General features: G+C 33.2%; 1 protein-coding gene and 3 non-coding genes across 6 annotated transcripts in view; 1 reads left to right on the plus strand and 3 right to left on the minus strand.

The window, feature by feature from the left end:
• The first annotated feature begins 255 nt into the window (after positions 1-255).
• LOC149410552 (fasciclin-3-like) overlaps positions 256-27,867 on the plus strand; it is a 503,655-nt gene continuing 476,043 nt past the window's right edge. For all 3 annotated transcript variants that reach the window (XM_089648200.1, XM_089648201.1, XM_089648202.1), the window contains exons 1-2: positions 256-353; positions 24,403-24,680. In XM_089648200.1, the coding sequence (XP_089504326.1) occupies positions 24,611-24,680 (70 nt within the window). In that variant the 5' untranslated portion in view covers positions 256-353; positions 24,403-24,610. The remainder of the gene's footprint in view (positions 354-24,402; positions 24,681-27,867) is intronic.
• LOC149410553 (5S ribosomal RNA) lies at positions 5,799-5,917 on the minus strand. The gene has a single exon (XR_016305009.1). It is a non-coding gene; the product is annotated as a 5S ribosomal RNA (ribosomal RNA).
• LOC149410554 (5S ribosomal RNA) lies at positions 6,240-6,358 on the minus strand. Its single transcript, XR_016305010.1, has one exon. It is a non-coding gene; the product is annotated as a 5S ribosomal RNA (ribosomal RNA).
• LOC149410555 (5S ribosomal RNA) lies at positions 6,682-6,800 on the minus strand. Its single transcript, XR_016305011.1, has one exon. It is a non-coding gene; the product is annotated as a 5S ribosomal RNA (ribosomal RNA).

Consider the following 27,867-nt stretch of genomic DNA (forward strand, 5'->3'; position numbering starts at 1 on the left):
TGTAAATTTTACCGTTGAAACCTTAGTATAAGATATAAAGAGAAGGAAGCATTTAAAATTTTTATTTATATAACTGATAACGCTTTTTGCTTAGTGTACTAGAACTGATTTGCCCAGTTGCGCGCTGAAGATGACGGAAACGACCGAACGGACAGCGTCGTGTCCCGAAAGCTCACGGAATTTTTCCGAAGTGTTCCGGAATCGCCCGAACGAGATGTAGAAAGTTCATTGGAACATGGAACATTTTAGTTTACGATTTTCGTCGGTCGTTGTTGGGTGTGTCGCGTGTTTCGAAGTTAATTCGTGCCAACCGCAAGTTTTTACGCTTGGAAAAAGTTTGAGAAATATTACAGGTGCTTCTTTTGTTTATTTACCGTTGGCCGGCGCCATTTTTGATTTGCATTGTACACGTTTTAGTATTGTGAAGGCAGCCGCTGATGATAATTTTAGTAAAATAAGTTATTTTTAAAGTTAAAAGTTGAACACCTTGAAGAATATTATTAGAGTGCATGCATTCTTTTGTCCATAAGAATTTTGTACACTAGCGGTACCTATTTTACAAGACGTATGTTTGTCCTACGCCCATTTGTAAGAAGATTGTTATAATATTATGAAGTTTTCAGGTTATCTATTCATGAAAGATAATTAATTTATAAGATAATGTTAATTTGTATACATTTAAACGTATTTATAGCACCCAAGCTGATTATTTTTTATCTCTTTCTGTATTATACTTGCATACCTTCGCATTGAGTCACCTCGGTGGTAGTCAGGGCGAACACAGTGCCTCAAATAGCGACATTTTTCTCAAAAATACATAACTCTTTCTTTATTAAATATTGTAACAATTTTAATATATGATTAAAAAGCACTACCCATTCATGATTTAAAATTGTCTTTTAGACGGGTTTATGGTTTACATTATGCTTAGGTACCTACAACACTAAACAAAAAAACATAATTTCTAAATTGATGTTTTGTTCAAAATTGAAAATAAGTTCACAAACTTTTATGATTTCATCCTACATTTATTGCGTTCGCGTTGTATCAATGAAAAAATTTAAATCTTTCATATAAGAATGCTGATAAAATAACAGTAATCCTCTGATATTGATAGGTACCTGTTTACTTATAAGTTTTTTTATACCTAATTAAAGATTATTAGTAATTTAATTGGACTGTTTTTGTATATTTGCTGAACTTAAAAATTAGCCAACCGGCAAAAGTTGTCCTAGAAACATAATGATACATTTTGTTTTATTTTGAATCTGCCTGAATTTCAAATGTAGAATTTAGAACAATGAAAATCAGAGAGGGTTTAATTATCAAAATACTGTTTTCGTCAGTCTGTGATGTGCGTTAGTTCTGGTGCAATCTGTTTTAATGAACTCTAATTGGCTTTGAATTTTACTATTATTTTCAAAAGAATGAAGATTTTACTAGGTACATTATTGCCTTTTTTGCATAGTTTCCCGCCTTCTAACTTTTGAGCTGTTGAATTTTAATTTGTTAAAATAAATTCATAAACGTTTCTATCTTATGGTCACTAAGTTAGACATTTTATAGTTCGATTCCCGCGCAAAATAAATCATTTGCGTTTAATATTTGGGCGTTGCCCTTCCAATTGTTCTTTGATAGCTTACTTACCTAAAGCATCCTTAATTTCATCAATTGATCACTAATATTCATTATCATTTAATTATTAACAGTCATTTCGTAGGTACCTCCGCGAAGATATCGATTATGGTAACCTGGCAACTCAGGATAATGGCAATTCAACACACTCTTCAAAAGTGATATAAAGTCATTAAAAGTGAAAATAAAAAAAAACTACTTTACCGAGATTTTTTTCATTACTTTTCAGGACCGTGTTCAATTTCCACTGTCCTGAGTTGCCTTGTAACCATCGAGTATAATATGGTGGTCGAGGGTTAAGGCTCTCAACTAGCAATCAGGAAGTTGTGAGTTCAAATCCCGAAGTGCTCAAGAAATTTTTCACAACACCTTCATATAAAATAATGTATAGTTTTTTGCGGCACGTTTCAGAGTGGAAGATACTCTCAGTATCGTCCTGGTGTAAGACTACCATTCAGAATTGAAACGCTGCTTGAAATGGCTTTAGCCGTGTTTTGTAACTAGATCCGAATAGCCATGTACTTCTCCACCTTCTTCTTCCCCACCTCCTTTCCCTTCTCACTACCTCCGGCCTCACAACATACCCTAATTGGGGATGCATCTCACTGGCTCCAGACTGTATTAAAAATAAGTATTTTGTTCTCATTAGCTGTATATCTATCGCTATATACTATAATACCAACCTAGATAGTTCTTGATCTCTAAATAGTATAAAACAAAGGTCGATATCTATACCTCTGTCTGTTTGTGTGCTTAGTTCTTCTAAACTACGCAACGGATTTTGATAGGGTTTTCACCGTCATTTAGAGAATTATAATACATGCATGCATTGTATTTATAGAAAGTCAGAGAAAAGTATATATGTTCGGGCGCAATATTCTCAACCCCGTTTTTATAAATTTGGCACATTATGTCAAGCGATCGATCAAAACATTTTTGTAAATTGCCATAATCTGCCAAAAATCGAGTGGGTATACCTATAATACTTACCGGTTTAGTAACAATAATAAATTAGCAGTTTGATTAACACTGTTGCAAAATAATGTCGGCGTCTTGCAATATTAGATACAATATAAAAGTCGGATCTCATAATCGAACTTGGACCTACGGTTTTGTGAGAACCGTTGAACCATGGTGAGAAATAAAAGAAAAACCATTAAAATTGACTTAATTTTATTTATTTTTCAAAGCATTTTGTAACGGAATACATAATGAAGAAAAAACTATAGAAGATGTGTTATCTAACACTTTTACTAGGAATGCTTTTTGTTCTTATTTTTAAACGGCGATCATAATACAATTGGCTTAGAGAGAATTTCACGTAAGGCTTATCTAACATATAATATCATTTTATCAGAGTGGTAGATACTGGCTGTTTCTACTATATTGGTGCGAGATCACCCTATGATAGGCAGGAAAACAATTTCTTCTTCTTCTTTTCAACACAACAGTTTTATTCTTAAATACAAACACAAACATTAATGACTATCAGCCGCAGCTGAAGTTTGCTGGTAGGTACCAGATAAAGGGTCTAATTTCCCTTAAGGCGATGCCATACGTCGTGTAATATTTTGAATCGAGACGCCATCAATAACACTCCTTACGTAGATGGCAATAAGGCTTAAATTCCCGCTTAACATCATCCAGCTGTTTTTATTTTCGGCAAGAAAAAAACATGGCCAAAAAGTGCCTTTTATTTTATTTTGTGGATGTTCAGGCACAAATATTTAAATATTTTCATTATTCACATAACCGAAAATGGGTTCGTAAGTAGGAAATTTTGAACTTAAGAGCAGTTTTCATAGGCCTTATAAATTATTTTTTTCTGGGCTTATAAAATGACTTATGTAAAAAACACTCGATTTTTCAAAGGCCAAGATGTATTATACTAGCAGTATTTAATTAAAGCATCTGAAACCTTTCTAGGCGACCAAATTTTCAAACCAAAAACACATGATTTTGCATTACTACGTATGGCATTGCCTTAATAAGTAGTGGAATTCCACTACTTACCACTTCTGATAGACTACTGTCACAGCCTACTTTCAGATTAAGGGTCTAAGTTCCCTTAATGAGTAGTGATAATACTCTCTACCACTTGTGACAGCCTACTCTCCCAGACCATTCTTCAAGACTGCCTCTCGATGACAGACTCTACATGACTCCGTTTACTGACTGATCTCTCGATACTCGAGGTATCTGCCTTTTAAATAAAAATACAAAAACATAATAAAAGTTGACCTTGATAAAGCCTTTTTCTCCCACGTCTTGGTTGCCGTGTGGGGTACATATTTTCTTAGCCTAAAACAATAATTTTAAAGGGACGTGATATTTGCAAAAGGCAATTGCAATTTGCTAACTCTTATTTTATGATAAGTTAGCGGCATCCTTGCAATTATTACATTCAGAGTGCAATAAAGTCGGTCTTTCAAGCTGAGAGCAATAAAATTTGGGAGATTTTAAACAACAACAAAAAATATGCAGAGGTACTTAAAAGTAAAACGAACCGACTCTAAAAACATATTACAGATAAATAATTTTTAATCCTAGAAGGACATGGTGATTATAAAATACCAGGCTGTTATATATTTATTTGGGATTTTACACTTGGAAAAGAAATATTCTGTTGTAATAATGTTAAAATTAAAATTGGTGGAAAAATTAATCTCAGTCTAAGTTATTTAAAATGGGTATTGTCGCATTCTGGAATGAACACTGGCAGTATCACCTTTGTGAAAGACCACCATTTAGAATCGAAATGTTGCTTAAAAGTGCACATTTGGCAAAGTCATGTTTGGTGACCTAAATAGTCAGCTTCTTCCTAAGCTTCCTCTTCTTCGTTTTCTTGCCATAGTATCACTGGCTTCGGGTAGCTGGGACCCATTAAAAATAATAAAAACATGGACTGGAAGTGTTCCACATTATTATTTATTTATTTATGTCTATTCTTGAATACATATTTTACAAATGATTAAAGTGGTTTATATAAAGAAAATTCTATGTGAGTGTATGTATTGTTGGATAATTCTTGAAAACGTGCATAAATATTTAATTTTATTTATTATATTTTGGTTATGTTTGGTTTGGAATTATAATCTTTTGAAAAATGTGAATATTTTGATTATTTATCCAGGCTATGATATGTTTTTTGAGAAAGTTTGTAAATGTATTTACAGTAATGCATTGTACTGTAAGATGGATTGAGCCCATAGTCTTTGGACACAAAACCTTTTTGTATTTTAATTTAATTAGAAAATACAGCTAGGCAGTAACTACTTACGTACCTTTCACTTATTCTTCTCTTTCCCTCCATGGGTTACTTCATCTTCACAAAAAAAGCCACTTAAACATTTTTGTATATATTTTTAAAGTTTATAATTTCATATTCACGCTGCATCCAATTTACAGATGTATCAGTAACTGATGCAGGTAGTTCAGATCATCTTACACAAAAACCGTCTATTCCACCGGTATTTTTCCAAGAAGTGCTTTCAATAAGCTCGATTAGCCCTTGTAAAGAGCAGATTGACCTAAATTGGCGATGGGTTCGTTGATACGAAGGTAATGCGATTGCGTTTGAGTAAGAATCACTGGTTCAATGTCCATCTGTGTGCGAAAATCATCGCTAATTTATACATGACTTGGTTTGGTTCCTAACGTTGTTTTTGAAGTGAAACTTCTTTACCCGCGTCATGCAATTTCGAGGACCGGAGTAAAACGAACTCATGACCGAAACGAAAATGCGGGACCGATTAAAGTTCATTTGATCTAGTCAAAGTTTTGAAGTAAAATATAAATGCTTCTTAGCTCATCTCGACAACTGGCGTTGGTGGTGTAATGGTCAGCGTAGTTGCTTTCCAAGCAGTTGATCCGAGTTCGATTCTCGGCCATCGCACATTATTTTTTTGTTTTTAACGCCTTTTTTTTTTTCAATGGTTGACCATAATATCAATCCACTAAGTAATATTTTAGGCCTGTAGCATACTTGAAAAGTTAAAGAATGATATAAGATTGTTTATGATGTTAACGATAAAAAAATAATCAATCCACTAAGTAATATTTTAGGCCTGTAGCATACTTGAAAAGTTAAAGAATTTTATGATATTATTAATGATAGTAACGATAAAAAAATAAAAAAAAACATAAAATTACCATAAAAAATGGGCCAACGGCACGCGGTGTTCCCAAGCGGTCACCCATCCAAGTACTGACCGCGCCCAATGTTGCTTAACTTCGGTGATCGGACGAGAACCGGTGTGTTCAACATGGTATGGTCGTTGGCAAACGCTAAACAATATTAATTTCTATTCTACCTGCCAATAAATATATGAAAATTAGTATAAAAAAGCCCTAATAATACTGAAAACATTAGCAAGGTGTGTGCGACGTTGATAAAAATAATCATTACATACGCGCTTGAAAAAGATCGTAATTACATCCATAACTTTGCAGGAATTTTTTTTTTCAATGGTTGACCATAATATCAATCCACTAAGTAATATTTTAGGCCTGTAGCATACTTGAAAAGTTAAAGAATTTTATGATATTATTAATGATAGTAACGATAAAAAAATAAAAAAAACATGAAATTACCATAAAAAATGGGCCAACGGCACGCGGTGTTCCCAAGCGGTCACCCATCCAAGTACTGACCGCGCCCAATGTTGCTTAACTTCGGTGATCGGACGAGAACCGGTGTGTTCAACATGGTATGGTCGTTGGCAAACGCTAAACAATATTAATTTCTATTCTACCTGCCAATAAATATATGAAAATTAGTATAAAAAAGCCCTAATAATACTGAAAACATTAGCAAGGTGTGTGCGACGTTGATAAAAATAATCATTACATACGCGCTTGAAAAAGATCGTAATTACATCCATAACTTTGCAGGAATTTTTTTTTTCAATGGTTGACCATAATATCAATCCACTAAGTAATATTTTAGGCCTGTAGCATACTTGAAAAGTTAAAGAATTTTATGATATTATTAATGATAGTAACGATAAAAAAATAAAAAAAAACATGAAATTACCATAAAAAATGGGCCAACGGCACGCGGTGTTCCCAAGCGGTCACCCATCCAAGTACTGACCGCGCCCAATGTTGCTTAACTTCGGTGATCGGACGAGAACCGGTGTGTTCAACATGGTATGGTCGTTGGCAAACGCTAAACAATATTAATTTCTACTCTACCTGCCAATAAATATATGAAAATTAGTATAAAAAGCCCTAATAATACTGAAAACATTAGCAAGGTGTATGCGACGTTGATAAAAATAATCATTACATACGCGCTTGAAAAAGATCGTAATTACATCCATAACTTTGCAGGAATTTTTTGAAGTGAAACTTCTTTACGCGCGTCATGCAATTTCGAGGACCGGAGTAAAACCGACTCATGACCGTGACGAAAAAACGGGATCATTTCGCTATAGGAGCCTAGCTAATATTATATACCTAGTTTAACTCACTCTCCTAACTCATCTTCGCTGTCTACAGGCAGAGCGCACGACTGTGGTCGTGAAGAACCGAGGTTCGATCCCCGCTTTAACTAATTTTTTTTTTCTTTTTTTATAACTTTTAATTTTTTTTATCACATGCTACTTATAAATATGTCAATAGACAGAAAAAAAGAGAGAATGAAATGAAAAGAGAGAGAGAGAAGAATACTAGAAGTTTCACTTCTGTCTTGCGTAGGCTTGACACACCCATTTTTTGTGTTATTTTTTTTGTTTTCGGATTGTGAAACTTGAGATGTCATTTGAAAATATATACTTTTTAATGTGAATACTGCACAATAATCCCAACTGCCAGTAGTCAGAGGGTACTGAGAGCCGAGAGTTGGTACAACTTAGTACCGACTAAGCCAGAGATTACACGCTTTTTCTTTTCAAATTTTTCTTACTTTAAAAATTTGCAAAATATGGAATATTAAGAACATGGTGTCTTGTCTTATATTTTTATTTATTGCTAGCAGACGTGTACGTTGCTGACTTTTCTCTACTTTTAACAAATAAAATATCCATGTATTATAATATATATAACACACCAACAAAATTCGTTGCGTAGCTTAGAAGAACTAAGCGCACAAACAGACAGACGCTGATAGGTAGTTATTACTGTTTAGAGATATTGTATACAAAAATAAAGCGTATCAAAAAAATTAAAATATATTTTTTTAAAGGAACGCTTACAAGCTGTTATAATTTATTAATTGCTACGTATTTAAAAATGCCCATTATTATTGTTTGCAACGCGTTTTATCTTCTTCCCCCTTTTCAAAATGTTGTTTTAATCACCTGTTACGTAACCCAAACCGAGGAAACGTCCCTCCATCTCTGCCACAAGAAGTCTTTGAAAAGGGTCCTTGCCCTGCCAGGGGTCGTCAATCTTTCTATTCAATCCTAAATAATATTCGACGGGGGGTGATCGATAATCAAACGTAAAAGTTTAATGGTTAAAGCAAAAAAATTTCGACAAATTGGGTGGTTAGGGTTGTCAATGACTCGGAAAATCATGAAAACTCTGGAGTAATAGGGATTTAAAAAATGTTTAAGGGTGTATTTTCATATGCATACTGTTTTAACAGTGTTAATTTATAATTATTTTTCATAAAAAAATATTTTAAAAATTGTGTTTAATACGTTGTAATAATTGTGTTTAAATTCTTATTTTAATACCTTAATATACCAATTTAAAATCTGATAAATCCAGAGTTTTTTAAGGAATTTTGTCATCCTCATTTTTTAATGTTATATATGGATACTGGCTGAAGTTCTGGCTTTATTCTGCTTTGGGAAGTGGGAAAGGGGATAGGGATGTTTTTTTCGACATCTCATATAGACAGTACGTATCGTTCATCTTGTTTTGTTGCATGAAAAACAGACCCACACCTGGACACTCTTTATGTATATTTATATATGGATATTTCAAAGCTCCATAACTCTTCGTGGCAATTTACGTTGTGAACTGCAAACTAGTTCTTTAACACTAGAATAATATATTTAAAACTCTGAGAAAATTTCATGATGACAGAGCTCATGACTTTTTTTTATCCTCCTGATAGACAGATATTGTGATTTAAGCCTTGTTAAGATCTTTGTCAGACGTGTACAAATCACGGTATTTGATATCAAATATTGATTTAATATTACTTTTGAGTATTCCGGTTTGATGGGTAGGTAAAATTCAAAAGTATACTAACCATGCACTAACTTTATCAAATTATCGAAACAAAGGTTGTCAACCTCTAAAATTCCTACCACACAAATAAAATTGTGGGTTGATATATATTTAACAGGTGTAAACCTATACAGTATACGTATTTATACTATCTGTATGCAATGCTACCTGTAAAACACACACACACACATCCATACCCCTCCCTAACCTTAAATTTCCCCCCAGGTATATGCGGGGACAATGGCTTACGCAATAGGAACCTAAACCCTCGTTCTTGGGTACCTAAAACCACATTCTACCTTTTCACAGTGAACCCAATAAATAAAAAAACCATCAAAAGTTGGACGTACGAGAATCTTGAGTTTATAATTTGAGTCCATCCTCTACAAGTAACTCTTCCATGAATCATTAAAGGGAGCTTTCTGGTACATTTATGTTATAATATTTGTACGTACTTTATAAGATAACACTTTGAAGATAATCCCCAGAAGTTTGATCTGTACCGATTTGAAAGATAATGAATGCCCCCATTTTACGTTTAAAGACATCTCGACTCCTGGGCTTCAAACAGATGGTTCTGCATCAAATTCGGAGTCCAAAATCCACCGAGCCGTGGCTCGGCTCGGTCGTATATGGTAAATTCTCGCTCACCGGCTCCGTCGTGTAGTTGAGATCCCCGAGCCAATAACCGTTAACCAAACGAATAGACCTGTAAAATAGTATGTCCCACGGAGGAAAAACGGACGTGATTTTGTTTTGGATGTAATAGAAAAATATATTCATGTTTTATGTACCAACCTATATTATTTATTCCAACTTGATTTCACATAAAACTTCTTCGAATATTAAGTTTAATCGAATACTCTGAATTCCCTGTGTTTTTTAAATTTGTTTGTAGGACTTCATCATATTTTGAAGTTCAAGTGTGCAAAATTTAAATGAATAAAACTGTACATTTGTATACAAATCAAATCCACGCCGCCCGCTCGCCCGCCACAAACACACTCCTTTATACGAATGAAAATAAACTTATTTTATATACCCATATAAGATTGTAGTTTACGAGTTCGAGTAGTTAACTCGATGGTGACAGATCAAACTGGCCGTGTTCGGCGTGGCTCGGCTCAATCGGACCGAACTACTCCTGTATTACCACCTGGACCGCATCCAAATGGATTCAGCCATTTGGCTCAGTGCCAAAATTAGCCAAATGACTCCGCCGTGTGTGTCCAGCTTAACATTGAATTATCGTTTTTTTGATTTGTTTTTGCTTCTATTATCTCTGACTTCTATTTCGTCAAAATGTTTTTTGGTGTAAATAATATCATCCGTATTCCCTTTACTTAAACTTTTCGTGAAATTCAATTTACAACCTGCCACAGTGTAAACATTTTTTTCTTCTGGTGTCATATCCTATCGGTGATCGCCGATCGTAATTGGAATCTTCATCCTACAAGCTAGAGGCTGTGTAGAACTAAAAACATATTTTTGATTACTTGAATTCAAAAAACATCAGTAAAAATTAATACCTGCCCAGAATAATTCTGTAAATTTTGTAAACTTTCCCATCATGTTATGCTTTACTAATAATATAATAACTTGAATTGTATACTTGAATGCGTTATACGTTGTACGTATATAAACAATAGGTACGTTCACTTATATTTTAATCTATTCTGGGTGCTATGTGTACTTGAAATTACGCCAAGAGTAGGCTGTGGTAATAATATACAGGATGTTAGGAGAATCACCCTTTTTAACCAGTGATTCATGACATTATTTGGTTTAAAAATGTTGACAATGTATTTTTTCCCATTGAAATTTTGGTTTTAAATACTATTTTGTTTTCGTGAATTGTTTAATGTATGCAAATCTTGGAAGTAAAGGTTAATCCACTTCCCGAAATCCAATCGAGCAAATAGACTCGTTGTCAATGACGATACATTCTATCAACTTTTGGTGGCAATCATGCATACACACGCCAACATTTACGCATTTCTCGAAATTGGATGACATTAAAGCAGATACTATCTGAAATAAATATCGGTCCTATCCAATCGGGATTTGGCGCGTTTTTAGTGCGATTTACTCCAATACCTGTGGAGGAAGGTTCAATCCTCAGTCAAACAAAAAAAAAGTTCTTTAAATTCGTGACTAGCTGGCCCAATAGATAGCCCAACTAACTCTTAACACCCTGTATAAGGAAGTAGAAACTACGTAATTCCACGTTGATTAAAATAAGCAAAACTTTTAAAGGCCGTATAATGTGTATTTATTGTTTGTTTTTATAGAGTTCCATTATACCATTCCCCAATTGGGGAAGTCATAGTCCCACAGGCTCATGACAGTTGGCAGCAGGAAAGGGGAAGTAATGGGAAAGAGTAGAACATGGAAAAGAGCAAGGTTACGAACTACCTGGTTTTTCAGATCTGGTCGTTTTGATTTTCAATAGTGGTATTTCAGTTTCACCAGGGTGATAAATAATGAACACCTACCCCTCCGCAATGTGCCGCAAATAAACTCTATATAATTTTAAGGTAATCAATTGTGAAATAACACATATTCTTCTGAACAAATGAAGATGTAAATGTTCGTTTGTTCAAAATCTTACATCTCCAAAAGTTCTTCACTGATTGCTTTCAAAATTTGACACAATTTTGCATTCGAATACGCGCGTATGTTTTTATATACCTATATTATATAAATATCACTTAGGTTTTTCCATCTGTTAGACGTAAAAGCAACACTAGTTATTGTTTCTCTGTCTGCACAGACACACGGAGTACAGCTAGTAATTAAATAATTTTTGTTTTACTTAAAAGTACAAACAACGTTTTGATGCAGTAGAAGTGATTTATAGTCGGAGGCGGTTTGCTTACGTTCCCCGCGAGCACTTAGGCCATAGGCCCATTGTACTATAGAAGTGATTTAAATATTGTCAGATTATTCGTAAACTGGGAATGTTTATCTTTCTTTAAAATATGAAATTCGTTAGTATGTGAACAACAAACATTTATTATATTGAGTTTACCAAGTTATGTTAAATATATCTGTGTATTTTGTTCGCATGTACAGGTGCAAGAACACCTGTCTTTTATAATTTGTAACAGTTATGTATCGCTTGACTTGCATTTCTGCAAATTTAAATAATACGGTCCATAATATTATGCATAATTTATAATACTTACATTGCTTTACTTCCTATGACGAAAGTGTGCGTTATTACTTAGATACAATACACTATTCTTGGTTGCTGATCTCATTGATGTTTCCATTCATATTAATAATTTGTTGATTTGGATACGGACATTTTTGCTTTTACGTAGGTAGTTTCTGCTCGTGAAACATTATTAGGTAGGCATTAACTGTGAATTATTTGACATTAAAAAAAAAAACTTACCACGTACTTCGTAAGTTTTCTCTAAGAATGGCTTACCTTCTTTCGTCGATGTTTGATTGGGATTTCAATCATATAAAATTTCCATATATTTTGTAATGAAAACAAGCATAATATGATAACTTCGAGCACATATAAATAAAATAGCTAATTTCCGAAGTAGAAAATTAATACTATTTTGTATTAAAAAAAAATAAATTATTCAATTAGATTGGGTATTATGGCCAGAAATCAAAATTAAATTTTGTATGGAAATTAAAAAAAAAATTCTTGTACTTTCTTACTATCTAAGTATATAAAATAAAACGATGAGCTGTGGAGCTTCAAATCAGTATTATTCTAAAAAAATATGCCTATGTCACCCTTCATCATATTTTTGTTATATTTTTTATCGTTTGTGCCAAGTGGAGAACCTTCGATTTAATTGTATTAAAAACTTTTTAGTACTGTCACCGTCATTGATATAAAAATGAAATTTCTTTTAGAAATTTCCATTTGGTACCTACCTCCCCTTAGATTTGTTTGAATTATTTCGAATTTAGTTTGATTTTGAATTCACGGATTCACCTTTTTCTATGCTTCGATTGGTGAAAACCTTGTTAATTATGAATACAAATTCAGGCAGATAATTTAAAAAAAGTCCTTTCTCCTTTTAAATTTATAAACGTGTAATTTTGTGGCAAAGTTCGAACGATCAATTAAAATTATAACGGATACTAATATCTATATACAAAGTATAAGAGATAACTTCTTACCTATACTCGCCCATTTTCAGTCAGACCCGCGGTGCACAGGTGGTATCTACCTACAAGTACCTACCCTCCGAACTACAGACGGCATGCGTCCCTTTCTCGCTGCGGTCTCTTACCCGCTCTACTCCGGTGCCGGTGCACCCGGCCCAAAACCGGTTTGGAACATCACCGCTTCAATCACCCACTCAACTTAAAATATGACTTTTTAGACTACGTTACTGACCGTCTTTTGTGTCTGCTACAGCCTTGTTGAGAGAGTAGCTTTGTTTGACTAGATCTGGTTAGTTAGAAACTTTGTGGTTTCAAAACGACATTAGACTTTAATAACGGGGGTTTGCTTGACGCATCCATTTGAATTATTTTTGATGAACGTATTACTAAATTCTCAAAATTTTCTAGATGGATCCCTACGGATGTAAGTTATTTATATTTAAGATTGTTGAAAACAGGACCTTTCCATTAAAATATTTGATCTAAAAATGTTCCACCATAAAATTAGCAGTAAGCACCAGATTTAATTTTTCTAGACGGTGAATTAGTAACTTCCCGAGGGATCTCTTTAGAAGCATTTGAGATTTTATTAAAACGATCATCAGAAAAAAAACCCCACGGAAAGATCGATTTTCTAGGTCTGCCAGGGCAAAGTCGATCGTCGGTTCGTCTATTGCGCCGGGCCGTGCGCCGAATATTGTTTTTACACGACTTCATCACTTATGTCGTTAAGATTCCCACTTTATTTTATTGATTTGATAGGGCGAATTCAACCGCAGGTCTGTCCAATTCACCAAGGCAGCGGGTTACATATTTTTATGCATGGCTGATACATTTATGTCGTTAAGATTCTGGTTTTATTTTAGGGTATTGTCTCACATTGGGTTTGTAAGATCAAATTAATCAAACGTTCTGATGGAGTCACAATAAAAGTATAAATGTGATTTAATCCTCGGCAAGCGAAATTCTCCATCATTGTAGTTCGATGAAAAAACATCTTAATTAAAAAGCACTGTTCAGATTCTCCCTAGAAGTGTGATCTGTACACATTTGAAAGAAAACTGATGTTCCCAATTTACAGAAGACCTTTTGACTCTTAAGCCGCAACATATGAAGCAATTTACATGTCAACAATTTATTATGTTAGTAATGTCAATCAGTAGTAAGGAAAAACAGTTGTTTTTGCAACGCCCAGCAATCAACATTCTTCTATCGGCTTATCTCTTCAATACTAAATACATTTATTTACGTTTAACATAACTGGGATACTGTGTGGAGGGTCTTTTTGAGGAAAGGAAGGAGTGAAAATGGGTCTTGTAGAGACCTATGTTGTATGAGGGAGGAAACGCAAAGGCCGGCAAATTGTTGTATAGCAGAGCTGTTGAACTCAAGATCGATTCGTATAAACGACCCATTTTTACGTGTCAAACGTCAACCTTGTACAAATGTTGTACCTACCTAGATAAGTAGGTTTTCAGAGGTATCCGGGGAATAAGGAATTTTTTAAAATTAATAAGTTGAACAATATTATGTACATTGTTTTAACCACTGTATTTTTTTATATACGCCGACGAGATTTGGAATAACCTTTCCTTAAGGCCAAAATATGCTATATTAACACTGCAAAACAATGGGTTATTCATAATATATTACTAAGTAATATATATTACTAAGTAATATATTATTAATAACTTTTTTTCTCTCCTTCTTAAAAAAAAAAGTGTTGAAGTGGGGTGGAGGCGTGATTAGGGTTTAGTGAAGAGTGGGGGGAGGAGATGGAACGGACGGTGAAATGGAGCATGTCTAAGATGGGACAATAAGATAATATTTTTTGTTTGTGTGACCTTCTATCCTCTGTCACTATGTCTAACGGTGTATTTGACGTTTGAAGTGATAACGTGGCCACGAACCAATCAGTCGCCACGCGGCCGCCGTTTCGAATTTCGAGCGCGCACACGTATATAATTTATTTGAAACTTGGGCCGACAATTTGAAATAACGCGGTTCAACCGTTTCGAACCAACGTTCTTTCAGTTCGTATCTTCGCTCTCCTTCTTATCCTCTCATTCGCACACTAGTTTGTTAGAGTGGGTAATGTATCCCACGCGATAGTAGAGATAAGGAGAATGTGTAGCTTATGATAATTTTTTTAAATATATTTGCATAGCTAATATACACTATCTGGCTATATTATGAGGAACGGCTGCACGGCCGTTTTCATACAATTTTTTAATTTGATTTTGAAGCCAAAATACTATACTAAACTGAATATATTTTAATATAATTAAAGAAGAAAATAATACTAATAAATCTAATCGAAACATGAAATAGAACAAGACACAAAAAAATAAAATAATAACGGTCACAACAAGGAGTCGAACCCAGGATTTTTCTGTGTCTTGTTCTATTTCATATTTCGATAGATTTATTGATATTACCTTCTTCTTTAATGTTAAATTACATTGATGGGTATAATCATCAAAAGAAGTTTAAAGAAAGGGTTGATCCTGATTTTTTTTTAAATTAATTTAGTTTTTTTACGATTTGTAACTTAAATCTCAAAATTCGTAACTAGTTTTTCAAACAAGACACATTCTTAGGTTAAGAATATGGAAAATGAAATAATCAATCCTGCATTAACTCTACCATTTGGCATTTCATCGTGGAATCGTTGGATACTACCTTTTTAACCCATCAGAGTTCGTATGATCGTGGTTCCTACTTCAAATCGGAATAATCGATATTATGGTTCCTACTGGTCTGAACTGGTCTACCAAATTACTTCGTTACTTTTGTTCTGCAACCTTCCAGTTTTATTATCGTTAGGTTAGATAGAGTGAACAGTGAACAGAGCACATAGAACGGCAACAGAAACCGGCTCCGAGAAGGAAAAACAACAAAACGAGTTTACGAGAGCGGCAGCGACCAGCGGGTGCGGGAGAGATGGAAAAAAGACTATCCTGTCCGTTCTCCGCCGGCGTTTCTCTGTTCTGTTCCGTTCTGTTCCGTTCCGTTCCGTTCTTCTGTTGGGTTAGGCCGACTTACTCGGTACAGTGTGCATTATACCTTGGATGTGTATATGCTATACATACTATACCACTGTACCTGCTATCGCCATGTATTTTATATTACGGCAACTGTTCCAACTTCGTCTAAAAATAATTACAATGATCTACATTAAAAATTACATTAAGACGATACAATACCCTAAAATAAATCCAGAATCTTAACGACATAAGTGAAGCAGTCGTGCACAAAAATATGCGACGCGGCCCGGCGTAATGGACGGATCTACGGACGACTTTGCCCTACCAGGCCAAGAAAATCGTTATTTCCGTGGGAAATCTCAAATGTTTCTAGAGGGATCACTCGGGAAGTTACTAATTCATCGTCTAGAAAAATAAAATCTGGTGCTTAGCGCTAATTTTATAGTTTAAAAACGTTTTATAAAGTTTTCAAACCGTTTTACATAATAATATAAAACATTATAACTAAAATAATTTTACTATAATGTCCTTTTTTATTAATCTTAAATATAAATAACTTACATTCGCGGGGAACCCTCTAGAAACATTTGAGATTTTAGTAATACGTTTATCAGAAATAATTAAAATGTGAGCGTCGAGCAAACCCCGTTATTAGAGTCTTATGTCGCCTTAAACATACTAATTTCGGTTGTCGGTGCATGCGTGCGTGATGTGAAATATTCTTGCGCGATGCGTAAATTTATTAAAGTTTGATGCATTTTTAATTTTCAAAATTGGAACTTATAAATATTAAATCATATCAGATACATTTTTGATCGATCCAATCTTCAACACATCTAAATTACAATAATTGTTTTTAAAGGTTACCAACGTTCTTGATTGTTATCAAGTTTACTTTCTAGAACCCCATTTTAATTTTCAATTTTTCTTTTGTATATTCAATATTATTATTTTCAATAAAAAAAATACAGTTTTAAAACATTCTGCTCTGAAACAATTATTACGCGTGACAGTTGTTTCGCCTTCTGAAAACTGTGGTGAGGCCACATAGAGACATAATATAGAAATAATATCTATTTATATTATTTCTATAAACGGACTTTTAATTTAAAAAAATATATTACCAAAACCCTTAACCGTTCCGAGTAAATTTACAGAAAACTGACAGAAATACCTGTTGTCACAAACATCAGAACTTGTGTAAAAACGGTATTCATTCGAATGGTAAATTTGAACGTTTCTAGATATTTTTTTGATAGGCAATTATCCTTAGGCAAATATTTTATAAATACTTTCAGCTTCACGAATCCTATTTTTAATTCATCGATTTAAATTTCACTTTTGTTTTCGATAATGAAGGAAAGAAAATGAACACACTTCCAGACGTCCGACCGATCTGAAACTAGGCTGATAGACTCGTTGTCGATGATAATGTCTTTTATCAACTTTTGGTGGTAATCAAGTTCACACACGCGGACATGTATGCATTTTTCTGAAATTCGATGACATCACAGCAGTTGTTAGTATATGCAATAAATGTCGGTAGAGTTTTCTGTTTGAGTTGTCAGTCCAGTCCCCGAGTCTCTGGAGAACATTAGAGCATTCTAATATGATTCTTATTAGTATAATTACGATGTTATTTTGAACTTAATGCTTCGAAAAATGAATGAAAACAAAATCAGCATCGTTTGTGCTAGTAAAACGTTAGGTTCCACTAATACTTTTCTGTTTTATGCCCCGGCCTTCATCTGGTTAAAAGATATTTGAAAATAGATGACATTTATTATTGTAAAAAAACTTTATTTTTACGAGTTGATTGTTTATGTTTCCGCTACTTAGATCATAACATTATTTAGCAAATTAAATTATTAATAGGTTCAAATCAATATTTTAAACATTACAGTCAGTATCATAGCCAATGGCTAGTATAGATTGTGTGATTACAAATCTGTGGATTGAAATAGTATTTCGGTAGTTCTTCTTTTGACCACCTGCAGAGTTAAGTATATACATACAAGCACGTCGGTCTATAGATAGATTATGAATTATCCAGAATCATTTTAAAACCTAACCTATCATAACATAATCCATCTTAACCTATCTCTCTTTTGAATGAGACGACACTGAATTTTGGTGTACTGAAGCCAGTAATTCACTTAGAGTAATAATAAATCTCAAAAATAAAAATAAAACATGTTTTGGAGGTAGAAAACCATGTTTTACTATGTTTCGAGGGATAAAAAACCCTGTAAAAATCATGTTTTTCATCAGCTTTTTTATTGAAAATTTAAACAAGAAAACAACTTATCTAGTTAAATCTCGCAGTGCTTTTAAAAAATTATAATTTATTAATTTTCCTTTGAATAATAGAAAAAAATTATGTTTTCGGAAAAATAAAAACATTCAAATATTAAACCTAATTTGTAGAACTCCTTTTTAATTAAAATATAAATAACTTAAAAATATGTAAAATAAAATAAGATTTTTCAATCCAAGAGACGAGAGAGAAAAAATTCTTCCTGAACTTAATAATGTAGTTTTTCTACATATTACAGTAGTTAGTGGTAGGTACCTAATTAAAGTTACGCGATATATTAATTTTATTTTATTAATGTGTTCATATTATTTATTGACGAAGACAATAATAAGAATAAAAAAATACGTAATTGTAAAAAGCATTCACTTTGTGGCTCATCATAATTTACAATAAAAAACACATAAATTTGTTTTTGACCACTATAGTTTTATTTTCACTCTACCGGTTTCGGAAATCGGTTTTTAATATTCTCCTGACGAAGGAAGGGTTCTTCCGAAACCGGTAGAGTGAAAATAAAACTAAAGTGGTCAAAAACAAATTTATGTGTTTTTTATTATAAAAAAAATACATTCCTTAATTCGGAATTTCCACCCCCCCCCCGCTGACCCATGCTGAAAATTTGTATCGTACTCAAAAGTAAATTTTTTCCTGACAGTTAAAAAAAACATGGTATTTATAGACCATAAAAACGTGGAAAAAGCTGTGCAACTGGCAACACTGGGTTGTTTTTACCCCATTGGTGATGGAGTTCTATATCAGGACGCAGTCGATAAGGCTCTTGATTATACGTTAAAGTTTTAATTATTGTTTTTAAATCAACCTTTATATGATACTATTTACGGATTGTTATGATTTGTAGCCAAGTTTATACGAAGGTTATAATTCAAGATCCTCATAATATTACAATACATTAATTTGCTGAAATAAATCTCAATCCAAAAAGCTCGAATTTCTCGAAAATCTCAGTAAATTTAAATAAATTCTAATATTACTTCAAAACAGAAAGGTACACACACACACATCAATTAATGTTTCAAGGGTGATTGACACTTCACTCCAACTTTATGCTACAGTTTAGCTTTTAAATCAGCCTTCATAGAAAGCTAAACAAAAAGGTGTTATTTTGATCGCGGTGTTAAACAGAAATTTTATGTCAGAAAAGCAGCAATAATCTTTGGCATCACCAAAATTGAACTGCCTGTTCTGACTGGAATTCGTAGATTAACGCAACAAATTTTAATTGCTTTGTTGTTAAAAAAATTAAACCAGGCACCATATTGTTTGATTGTTCTATTAGAAAATGAAGGGACGAATCTCGGGTGAAACCTTTAGTCTGTACTACGTCGTGTATTATTTTGAATTGAGCCGCTATCATTAACACACCTTACGTAGATGGCGATAAGGCTTAAATTCCCTCTTAACACCATCCACCTTTTTTATTTATGCAAGAAAAAAACATGGCCAAAAAGGGCCATTTATTTTATTTTGTGGATGTTCAGGCACAAATATTTAAAAAAATTTCGATCATTTTATAAATTACTTAATTTGCCATATTATACAATAAAACCATAAACGAAAATGGGTTCGTAAGTAGGAGATTTTAAACTTTAAACAGTTTTCATAGGCCTTATACATTATGTTTTTCTGGGCTTATAAAAAGACTTATCTAAAAAATACTCCATTATTTCAAAGGTCAGGATTTATTCTACTTGCAGCATTTAATTAAAGCATCTGAAACATTTCTAGGCGACCAAATTTTCAAACCAAATACACGTGATTTTGTATTACTACGTGGTGCATCGCCTTAAATATGGTCTTCATAAATTATATTCCCGAAGGTTGTTATAATTTATTTATTTTTGTAAGAGTTGGTTTTCTGTCCTGCATTTATATATAATGCATTTATTAGGTATGCATTTGAATGAAGCATGGAAAATGTTTACTTAGACATAGCTGTGGGGCAGTCCATCCTTTCTGTCAACTGTCTATCGTGTTGATTATTCATTACTTTTTTACAAGCCAGTTTCAGATTTGTCAACTTTTTACATCAAGTTCACAAATGTTGATAAAAATAGTTATATCTGACCTTTAAAGGTATTATATTTCTAAAATAATGTCCAATAATGGCCGTCGCACAACAAAGGTATGATATTTATTCCCAAGTCTTTATAAAAAAACTGGTTGCCTCCTGAACTATTAGGTTACGTTGTTTATCATATTTTAAACACAAACATATCGGCTTGCCTTGCGAAAAGCACTTTGCAAATATGTTTTTCTTATATTAGCGGACTTATGAAAATATGTAAATATAATATAAAAGTAATTTACAAATATTTGCGGCACGTTACCGAGATATAGATACTCTGTCGCATTGGTTAAAAACTAACATTCAGAATTAAATGGTTGCTTGAAATGGCTTTAGCCGTGACGTGATCTGAATCAATCTGTTATCAACCTTTCCTTCATCATATCTTAACCCTTCCCAATTCCCTCAGTCTCAGAACATTTCCCACTAGGCCTGTTTGGGTGCTTAGTTCTTCTAAAATACGCAACGTATTTGTATAGGTTTTTTTTCACTATCATTTAGAAAATTTCTTCCGGAAGGTTTATATATATAATACATGTATATTATACTTATAGAAAGTAGAGAAAAGTCGATGTTTTGTTATCAAGTAGTAAAAAAATATATTTCGGGCGCTTACATTGCTAACGCTCGAGCTGGCTAAACCTTATGAGATAAATGAAAATATTATACTACGGAATTGTATATCTTAATAAGACCTACAGAAAAGTCCGTCATGGTATATGTCTATCTCCTAAGGATAACCCACAGCAACGCCGGGTACACGTCAGCTAGTAACTCGCGAACACTGAGATCTTGCATCTTCCAATTCGGACAGAACTATTGTTAGGTTGAGGTGATTTTTCACAAAAACGGCGCTCTATTATATCAAATTATTATTATTACAAATTATCCAATTATTATTATTATTATTTTTTTTTTTTTTTAATCTTCCGATTTAGTTGTCCGGGTTAAGTCTTCCCCAAAGGAAAAACTTAACCCTTCCACTCACTTTTCCACAAATGATCATCTAGTCAATCAACATTATGTAAGTGCATTATATAAGCAAAATAAATACAAAACAATACAAGAACAACACGTCAAATCACCAGAGATCAAATGGGAAAATAATTCACCGTCTCCAGATATTTTCATATCAGAGGGTTCGGCTCGGTAGAACTTCTAACAGGGCCTATAAATCCTACTGATCCCTCAACATAAATATTTAAAAAATCTTTTGTTATCCTACATGTATTCAAAATGACCGACTTTTGCATCTTTATATATAATTTTTTTGATAGATCTAATACGCCTAAATTTTTAATTAGAGAGCTAGGTATAATGCCAGTAGCCGAAATAACGAATGGTAATATTTTTATAGTCTGAGAATGCCAAATTCTTTTTATTTCATTTCCTAAATCTGTGTATTTTCTTATTTTTTCACTAACAGATTTTTGAATATTACAGGAATTTGGAATAGCGACATCAATGATATAAGTTATTTTTTTAATTTTGTCATGTAAAACTATATCGGGTCTATTATGACTAATCGCTCGGTCTGTTAGTATAGTTTTATCATAATATATTTTATAAAATTCGTTTTCTAAAAATGAATTTGGTTCGTATTCATAATATGGTACTACATTACGGCAGTCAATCAAGTTATGTTTAATTACCAAATTTTGGTGAATTATTTTTAAAACTTGATTGTGCCTAAATGTATACTCGGACGGTGCTAATATAGAACATCCCGATATAATATGTTATATAGTTTCCGGAAAAGCCAAACATTTATTATTATTATTATTTTTTTTTTATTTTTTTTTTATTTTTTTTTTTTTTTTATTAAAATTTTTATTATTATTATTATTAGGTCGCTACATAATTTCCATAATGTGCTTTGAAGCTCTGAATATGTAACTGATCTAAAAGACGCAATTTTATGGTTTGTTCCATATTATCAAATGATCGAAGTTGTGGTAAGGCTTTCGGGTGAAGCCAGGTGGTATTTAACAAGCTTAATAAAATTAACCTGACATGAAACCATATAATTTTTGCCCAATTAAAACGTCAGCAGCTTTTTGTATTATTTTTTAATTGTATTTTATAAACCATACTTCCTTTTTATTAACAGAATATGATAATCATTATTTTGTTTTTCTGTAAGAATCCCTTCCCTTGTCTTACTTTATTTCCGTTCACTGAAGAGATAAACAGCTGGGACTGTTTTGTGGGCTTGTCCGTGAGCCCGAAATAAGGTCAATTTTTCATCTTTTTCTAAAATTGGTCAAATTTATTATCGGATGGTATTTCTCGAGGAGAGATTTATGTCATCATTTTTGTTTCAAGTCGGTACATTTATATCACAGTTCTAGAGATTATTAGTTCAGTGTTTTTGTCCTCCGTCTGACGTATGTCGTACAGATGTTAAAGGGCCCTAACTCGCAGCCGGTAAACGTCTTATAGACCTGCCGCTGAGAGCTTCTTTGTAGCATCTCTTTCTGACTCGTGCGTCGTTTATGGGAAAGAGGGAAAGGTTACAACGGAGTTATCAGTGGCATGCCTTTGTATATGAAGCGCTCTGGCGTCTGTTGTTTGAATTAATCAGTTTGAAATAAGAACATAAAAAACAGATTTAATGAATTTTTAATTAGAACAACAGACATTATTTGCATTTTTCATCCGGGTTGAAAATATTAAATCTTTTCTTTTTAGAAACTTAATTAAGTTCGTATTCTCGTTTAACTATTTTGAAAGCTCTTTTAATCTTTACTAGGAAGCAGAATTCTTTTTCTGAATCGGAAAAAAACCAACTCGAACGTTGACCTCTGGCGTCACGAAAATTGCATAGCTTTTTTAAGTAGCCAAGAAATTTTTAATTTTATCAATTTCCATCTCCCTTTTTGTGCTATTTTTCATTTGTATGATTCTCATATTCACTTCACTTCGTATGTTTCATTCTCCTTGTCTTATTAGGGTCAGAGACCATTCAATTTAAAACGGCTATAGTTATGTTTGGCTCCCAGATCTTCCCACTTTATTTTACCCTTACTCCTCTGCCTGTTACTGACTTCAGTCTTTTAGGAAACCGTAGTAACACTGAATTCAGGCAGTTAAAACTGTTGTACGGTATCACACAAAAAATAGCTCACATTATGAGAAATATTCAAAAACAAATCTTATTTGGTAAATTTTTTGTGTTTTTTTTTTTACTCAATTTGATATCTACTCTACCCGTTTCCCATCTATATTCATTTATTCACGCTCTGGAGGCTTTTCCGTGTATACATTGTTATAGGTAAGTTGTTCAGGAGTACAATAATAAGTGTATGTTACATAACATAATAAACTGAGTACGGACTATATATAAGCAGGTACAATACAAGTTATTATGATATTTATTATAAGTTATTAACTCTCTTTGGAGAGTTCTGTTGTACAAATGAGTTCAATAATTGTATATTATTATAAACAATTATTGAATTATGTTATTACAACAATACAAATAAGTACAGGTACTATGAAAGTAGTTACAGAACAATGTGTAGTAACGTCGTTGTTGAAATTTATAAAAATACATTAACAATTTTACTGTAAAGAAAACATAAAAAACTCCGACAGTAAATACAAGCTTTGGACAAAGACAATATCAATACCATGCTAAAAAAGCATTCCAAACTTAATAATAAAATTGAGGAGAGCAAAAATAAATTAAGACACATAATTACAAAATGGATTAAAGAACAAAAAAGACAATATTACCAAAATTTCATAACATAAAATAAAACAACCTACACGTAACACCCGAAACCAATATAAAACACACAACATTATATATATTTCTCTTTAAATGTATTATGTATATTACTTTTTAATATTATGAAATGAAGGCCTCAGCACGGGTAAGCCACCCAGCGAGGCCAATCTTACTGGATGTAAAAAAATATTGTACCAATATAAAAAAGCGTGTATTGTATTGTTATTTTTAAAACTCATGTTTTAATTTAATTTTTTTTTTTTTTAATTTAATTTTTAAAACTCATGTTTTAATGTGGTTTTTTAATTATTTTTTTCAGTTGCTGTCATATTGGAATAAATCAAAAACAGTGAAATAAAAGTAGTGATACACGCCAGTGCAACATTCAAGTCATTCTGCTGTGTCTAAAACATCAATTTCTGATCTGAATAATTTCAAGTGTCACGTGCGTTAGTGTTCTGTGAGTGCCGCTCTGGTTTTTGGCGCCTTTTTTGAGTTTTAAATTTGGAATTTGGACCGGAAACAAGATGGCGGACGGAAGAATGGCGCGGAGTGCACTACTGCTTCTTGCATTTACAATCACGTCGTTAGTTTCAGGTATGTTTTCTTTTCAAATTTATTTATTTTTCTGGAACAATTTTTTCTTTTGAACTTATTTTTAAGATTATACCATCAATGTAATAAATCATTCAGAAGAAGATAATAGTAATAAATCCAAACGAAATATGAAACAGAATAAGACACAGAAAAATAAAAAGATTGTAGGCCCTTCGCGAATGAATTGGTAGGTTTCCTAATAAACTTTTAGCTAAATACAAAAATATTATCACGATGTCGGAACACGTGTCCATAAAAATCCTAATATTTCCGCATTTCGTCATTGTATATTATCAAGACAAAGGCAGGTGCATATTATAATTATATTAGGAATTTACTGAAAAAATATCAGGAAACCGAATTACCAATAATTTGAAGAGATTTTTAGTAAATTAGCAATACTCATTTTTCTCAGTGTACCATCCAATCTCCTTACCAATATAAAAACCAAACAAAAACCTGTTAAAAAGTGACAGCATACGAAATTCCTGATAAAATATTAGTCATTCAGAATATATCGAGAACACGTGTTCATTCCCTAATTGATAATGTGACGAAATTCTACAATATAAGTATGTCACTATCAATATCAATATTTGTATGAACACGTATTACGCCGTCATACAAAACATTTGCTTTTGACTGATACTTTGTTAAAAACTCTTTCAATTCATTCGGTATAGGCCCGCAGTCCCATTTTTAACAGGAAAACGAATCATTTAGCCAGAATTTTTCAAATTTGCCAAAGTTTTCTCCTTGTGCAAGAAGTAGGATTTGATGATTGAAAAAAAAACTTTTTTATACCAAAACTTTCTTTCTTTAATCCCCGAGCGTGTCTTTCTACGCTCTCCGCCTACCCCTGACGGCGTCGTGTGACATAACTTTTTGATTTTACGACCTACCGAACAACCTCTCAACATAATATTATATTATTATGAGAAGCCCAAACCTCAAATTGGACCATGCTGTAGGCGGGCCTACCCAAACTTCAATATGAGACTAATTAAAACAAAAAGTTTCACCTTGGGTAAGCTTTTGGAGCTATGTTTTATGGAGATCGATTTGATGCGAAGACCAATGTATTTACCACCGAAAAGCTCATTTAAAAAAATTATCGTTTAACAGTTTTTGGAGATGATGATCATCAAAGTAGGTGCACTGTTTGAACATAAATTCAACCTCAAAATAAAATTAAAAAAACTAAGTTTTTCACCTTCGGTACAGTAAATAATTAAAATATATATGTAATGTATGCCAAATGTAGCTGGTGGATGTGGTGTAGAGGCTGAGTATTATTGTAGCGGGTGAAGGTGGTACACAATAATGATACGTGATCTTGTACTGATATTTATTGGGGAGCTGCTTGTAACAAAAGAGGGACAATCCTAGAATGCATCGCCTTTTATAGCATCTCGCAAGCATGCTATCTCGCTTGCACTCATCCACATTCGTACAGACATCACAGTCATAATACTATTTACGGTTGTGCGTGTGTTGTGTAACTCTGGTTCAATGAACTGTTTCAGGTACCTAATTTAATTTAATTTAACTTGCATAAGTTTTGCATGCCAACGCTACTATTTTCTCCCTTTCTTGCTCTCAATGGTAATTCCATCATGAGCTATGGAACTTCCAAATAACCATTTAACTGTAAATTAATAAAATATGCCGCGATGTATTGATTGTTTAATATTTAAAAACTTGCTGTACCCCGTCACGCATTGCTGTGGCTCAGCCTGTCTGTGCAGATAGAGGAAATAATACTGCTTTTTTTTACGTCTAAGAGATGGCGCTGTTTTTAAAAAATATCATGTTTTCACCTGTCACAGGTAACATCTACGCAATACACAGGGTGTATCTGCACGTACCCGACAAACTTTAACCAGCTATTCCTTAGCATATTTGGAGTAAAAAATCTTATGTGCACTTTGCTGTCCGGTAACGTTTTTTTTTAATAAAAAATTTACTATTCATATTTTCACCACATGTCACCACTGTTTTATCCTTTGTCAAAGTTTGAAAACCCATCTGGCAATATTTTAATCGAATTCCGTTGAATAATGTATGTGTGTACCTATATTGGCGCGCTTTTACAATCACAACGAAATGGCACGGCACCATTCGTCTTATTTTTAACTATTATTATTTAGTGTGTGCGAAAGAGTGAAGACGCTTTTCGACATACTTGCCAATAACAGCTGTTGAACACGAAAAGCAATGCCAATGACAGTGATGGAGTGTGGAAATTTTTAATTTTTTTTTGTTTTTAATTGAAAAAAAATGCTACTGGACAGCAAAGTGCCCATAACATTTTTTACTCCAAATGTGCTAAGGAATAGCTGGTTAAAGTTTGTCGGGTTAGTGCCGATACACCCTGTATAAAAACACGCGCGTATTTGAATGCAACGTTTGTCAGAATTTCAAAGCAATCGGTGAAGAACTTTAGGATATTTAAGATTTTGAACAAACGAATATTTGCATATTTATTTATATAGATAGGTTCTTCCACACGTACGAGTAGGACGTCAGTACCTACCTTCATTTATTTTCCTAACCCGACCCTTTTCTACTTAAACACTAACAAAATTCTTCACTCCCTTTGATAAAAAAAACATTTATGCCTCTTGAAAAAACACCATATTATTTAATTCCCGCTGTGAAGCTCTGTTACTGTTAGTACGCTATGGTCTTACTGGTTCAGAGCATATTATACTGCTTTTTACTTACACAAGCACTTTAAAAACATTCATCATTGGTAAGTAAATTCGCATATTTTCAAAGCATATTATTACATACTATTTTTTTTAAGATAATATAGAATAGGTGTTTTGGAAAAAATTCAGTACATCAGGCCAATTACAGGGTTTTCCAATAAGTGGTGTTATTTTGCACGCATTAAAATTCACTTGAGTGAATCAAATGCAAATCATCTTGAGTGATGAGGCCCATTTCCACCTCGGTGGCTTCGTCAACAAGCAAAATTGTCGCATCTGGGGCTCGGAAAACCCAAGAGTTATTGTTGAAAAGCCTCTCTATCCTCAACGTGTCACTGTTTGGTGCGGTTTATGGTCCGGCGAAGTGATTGGACCTTACTTTTTCGAAAATGTGACTGGAGCAACAGTTACGGTGAATGGATTGCGCTATCGAGAGATGATTAATGATTTTTTATGGCCGGAATTGGATGGTA

This window comes from Hesperophylax consimilis, chromosome 27 (genome assembly GCF_061612785.1).
Source record: "Hesperophylax consimilis isolate HC1 chromosome 27, BYU_Hcon_1.0, whole genome shotgun sequence".
Classification (NCBI taxonomy): domain Eukaryota; kingdom Metazoa; phylum Arthropoda; class Insecta; order Trichoptera; family Limnephilidae; genus Hesperophylax; species Hesperophylax consimilis.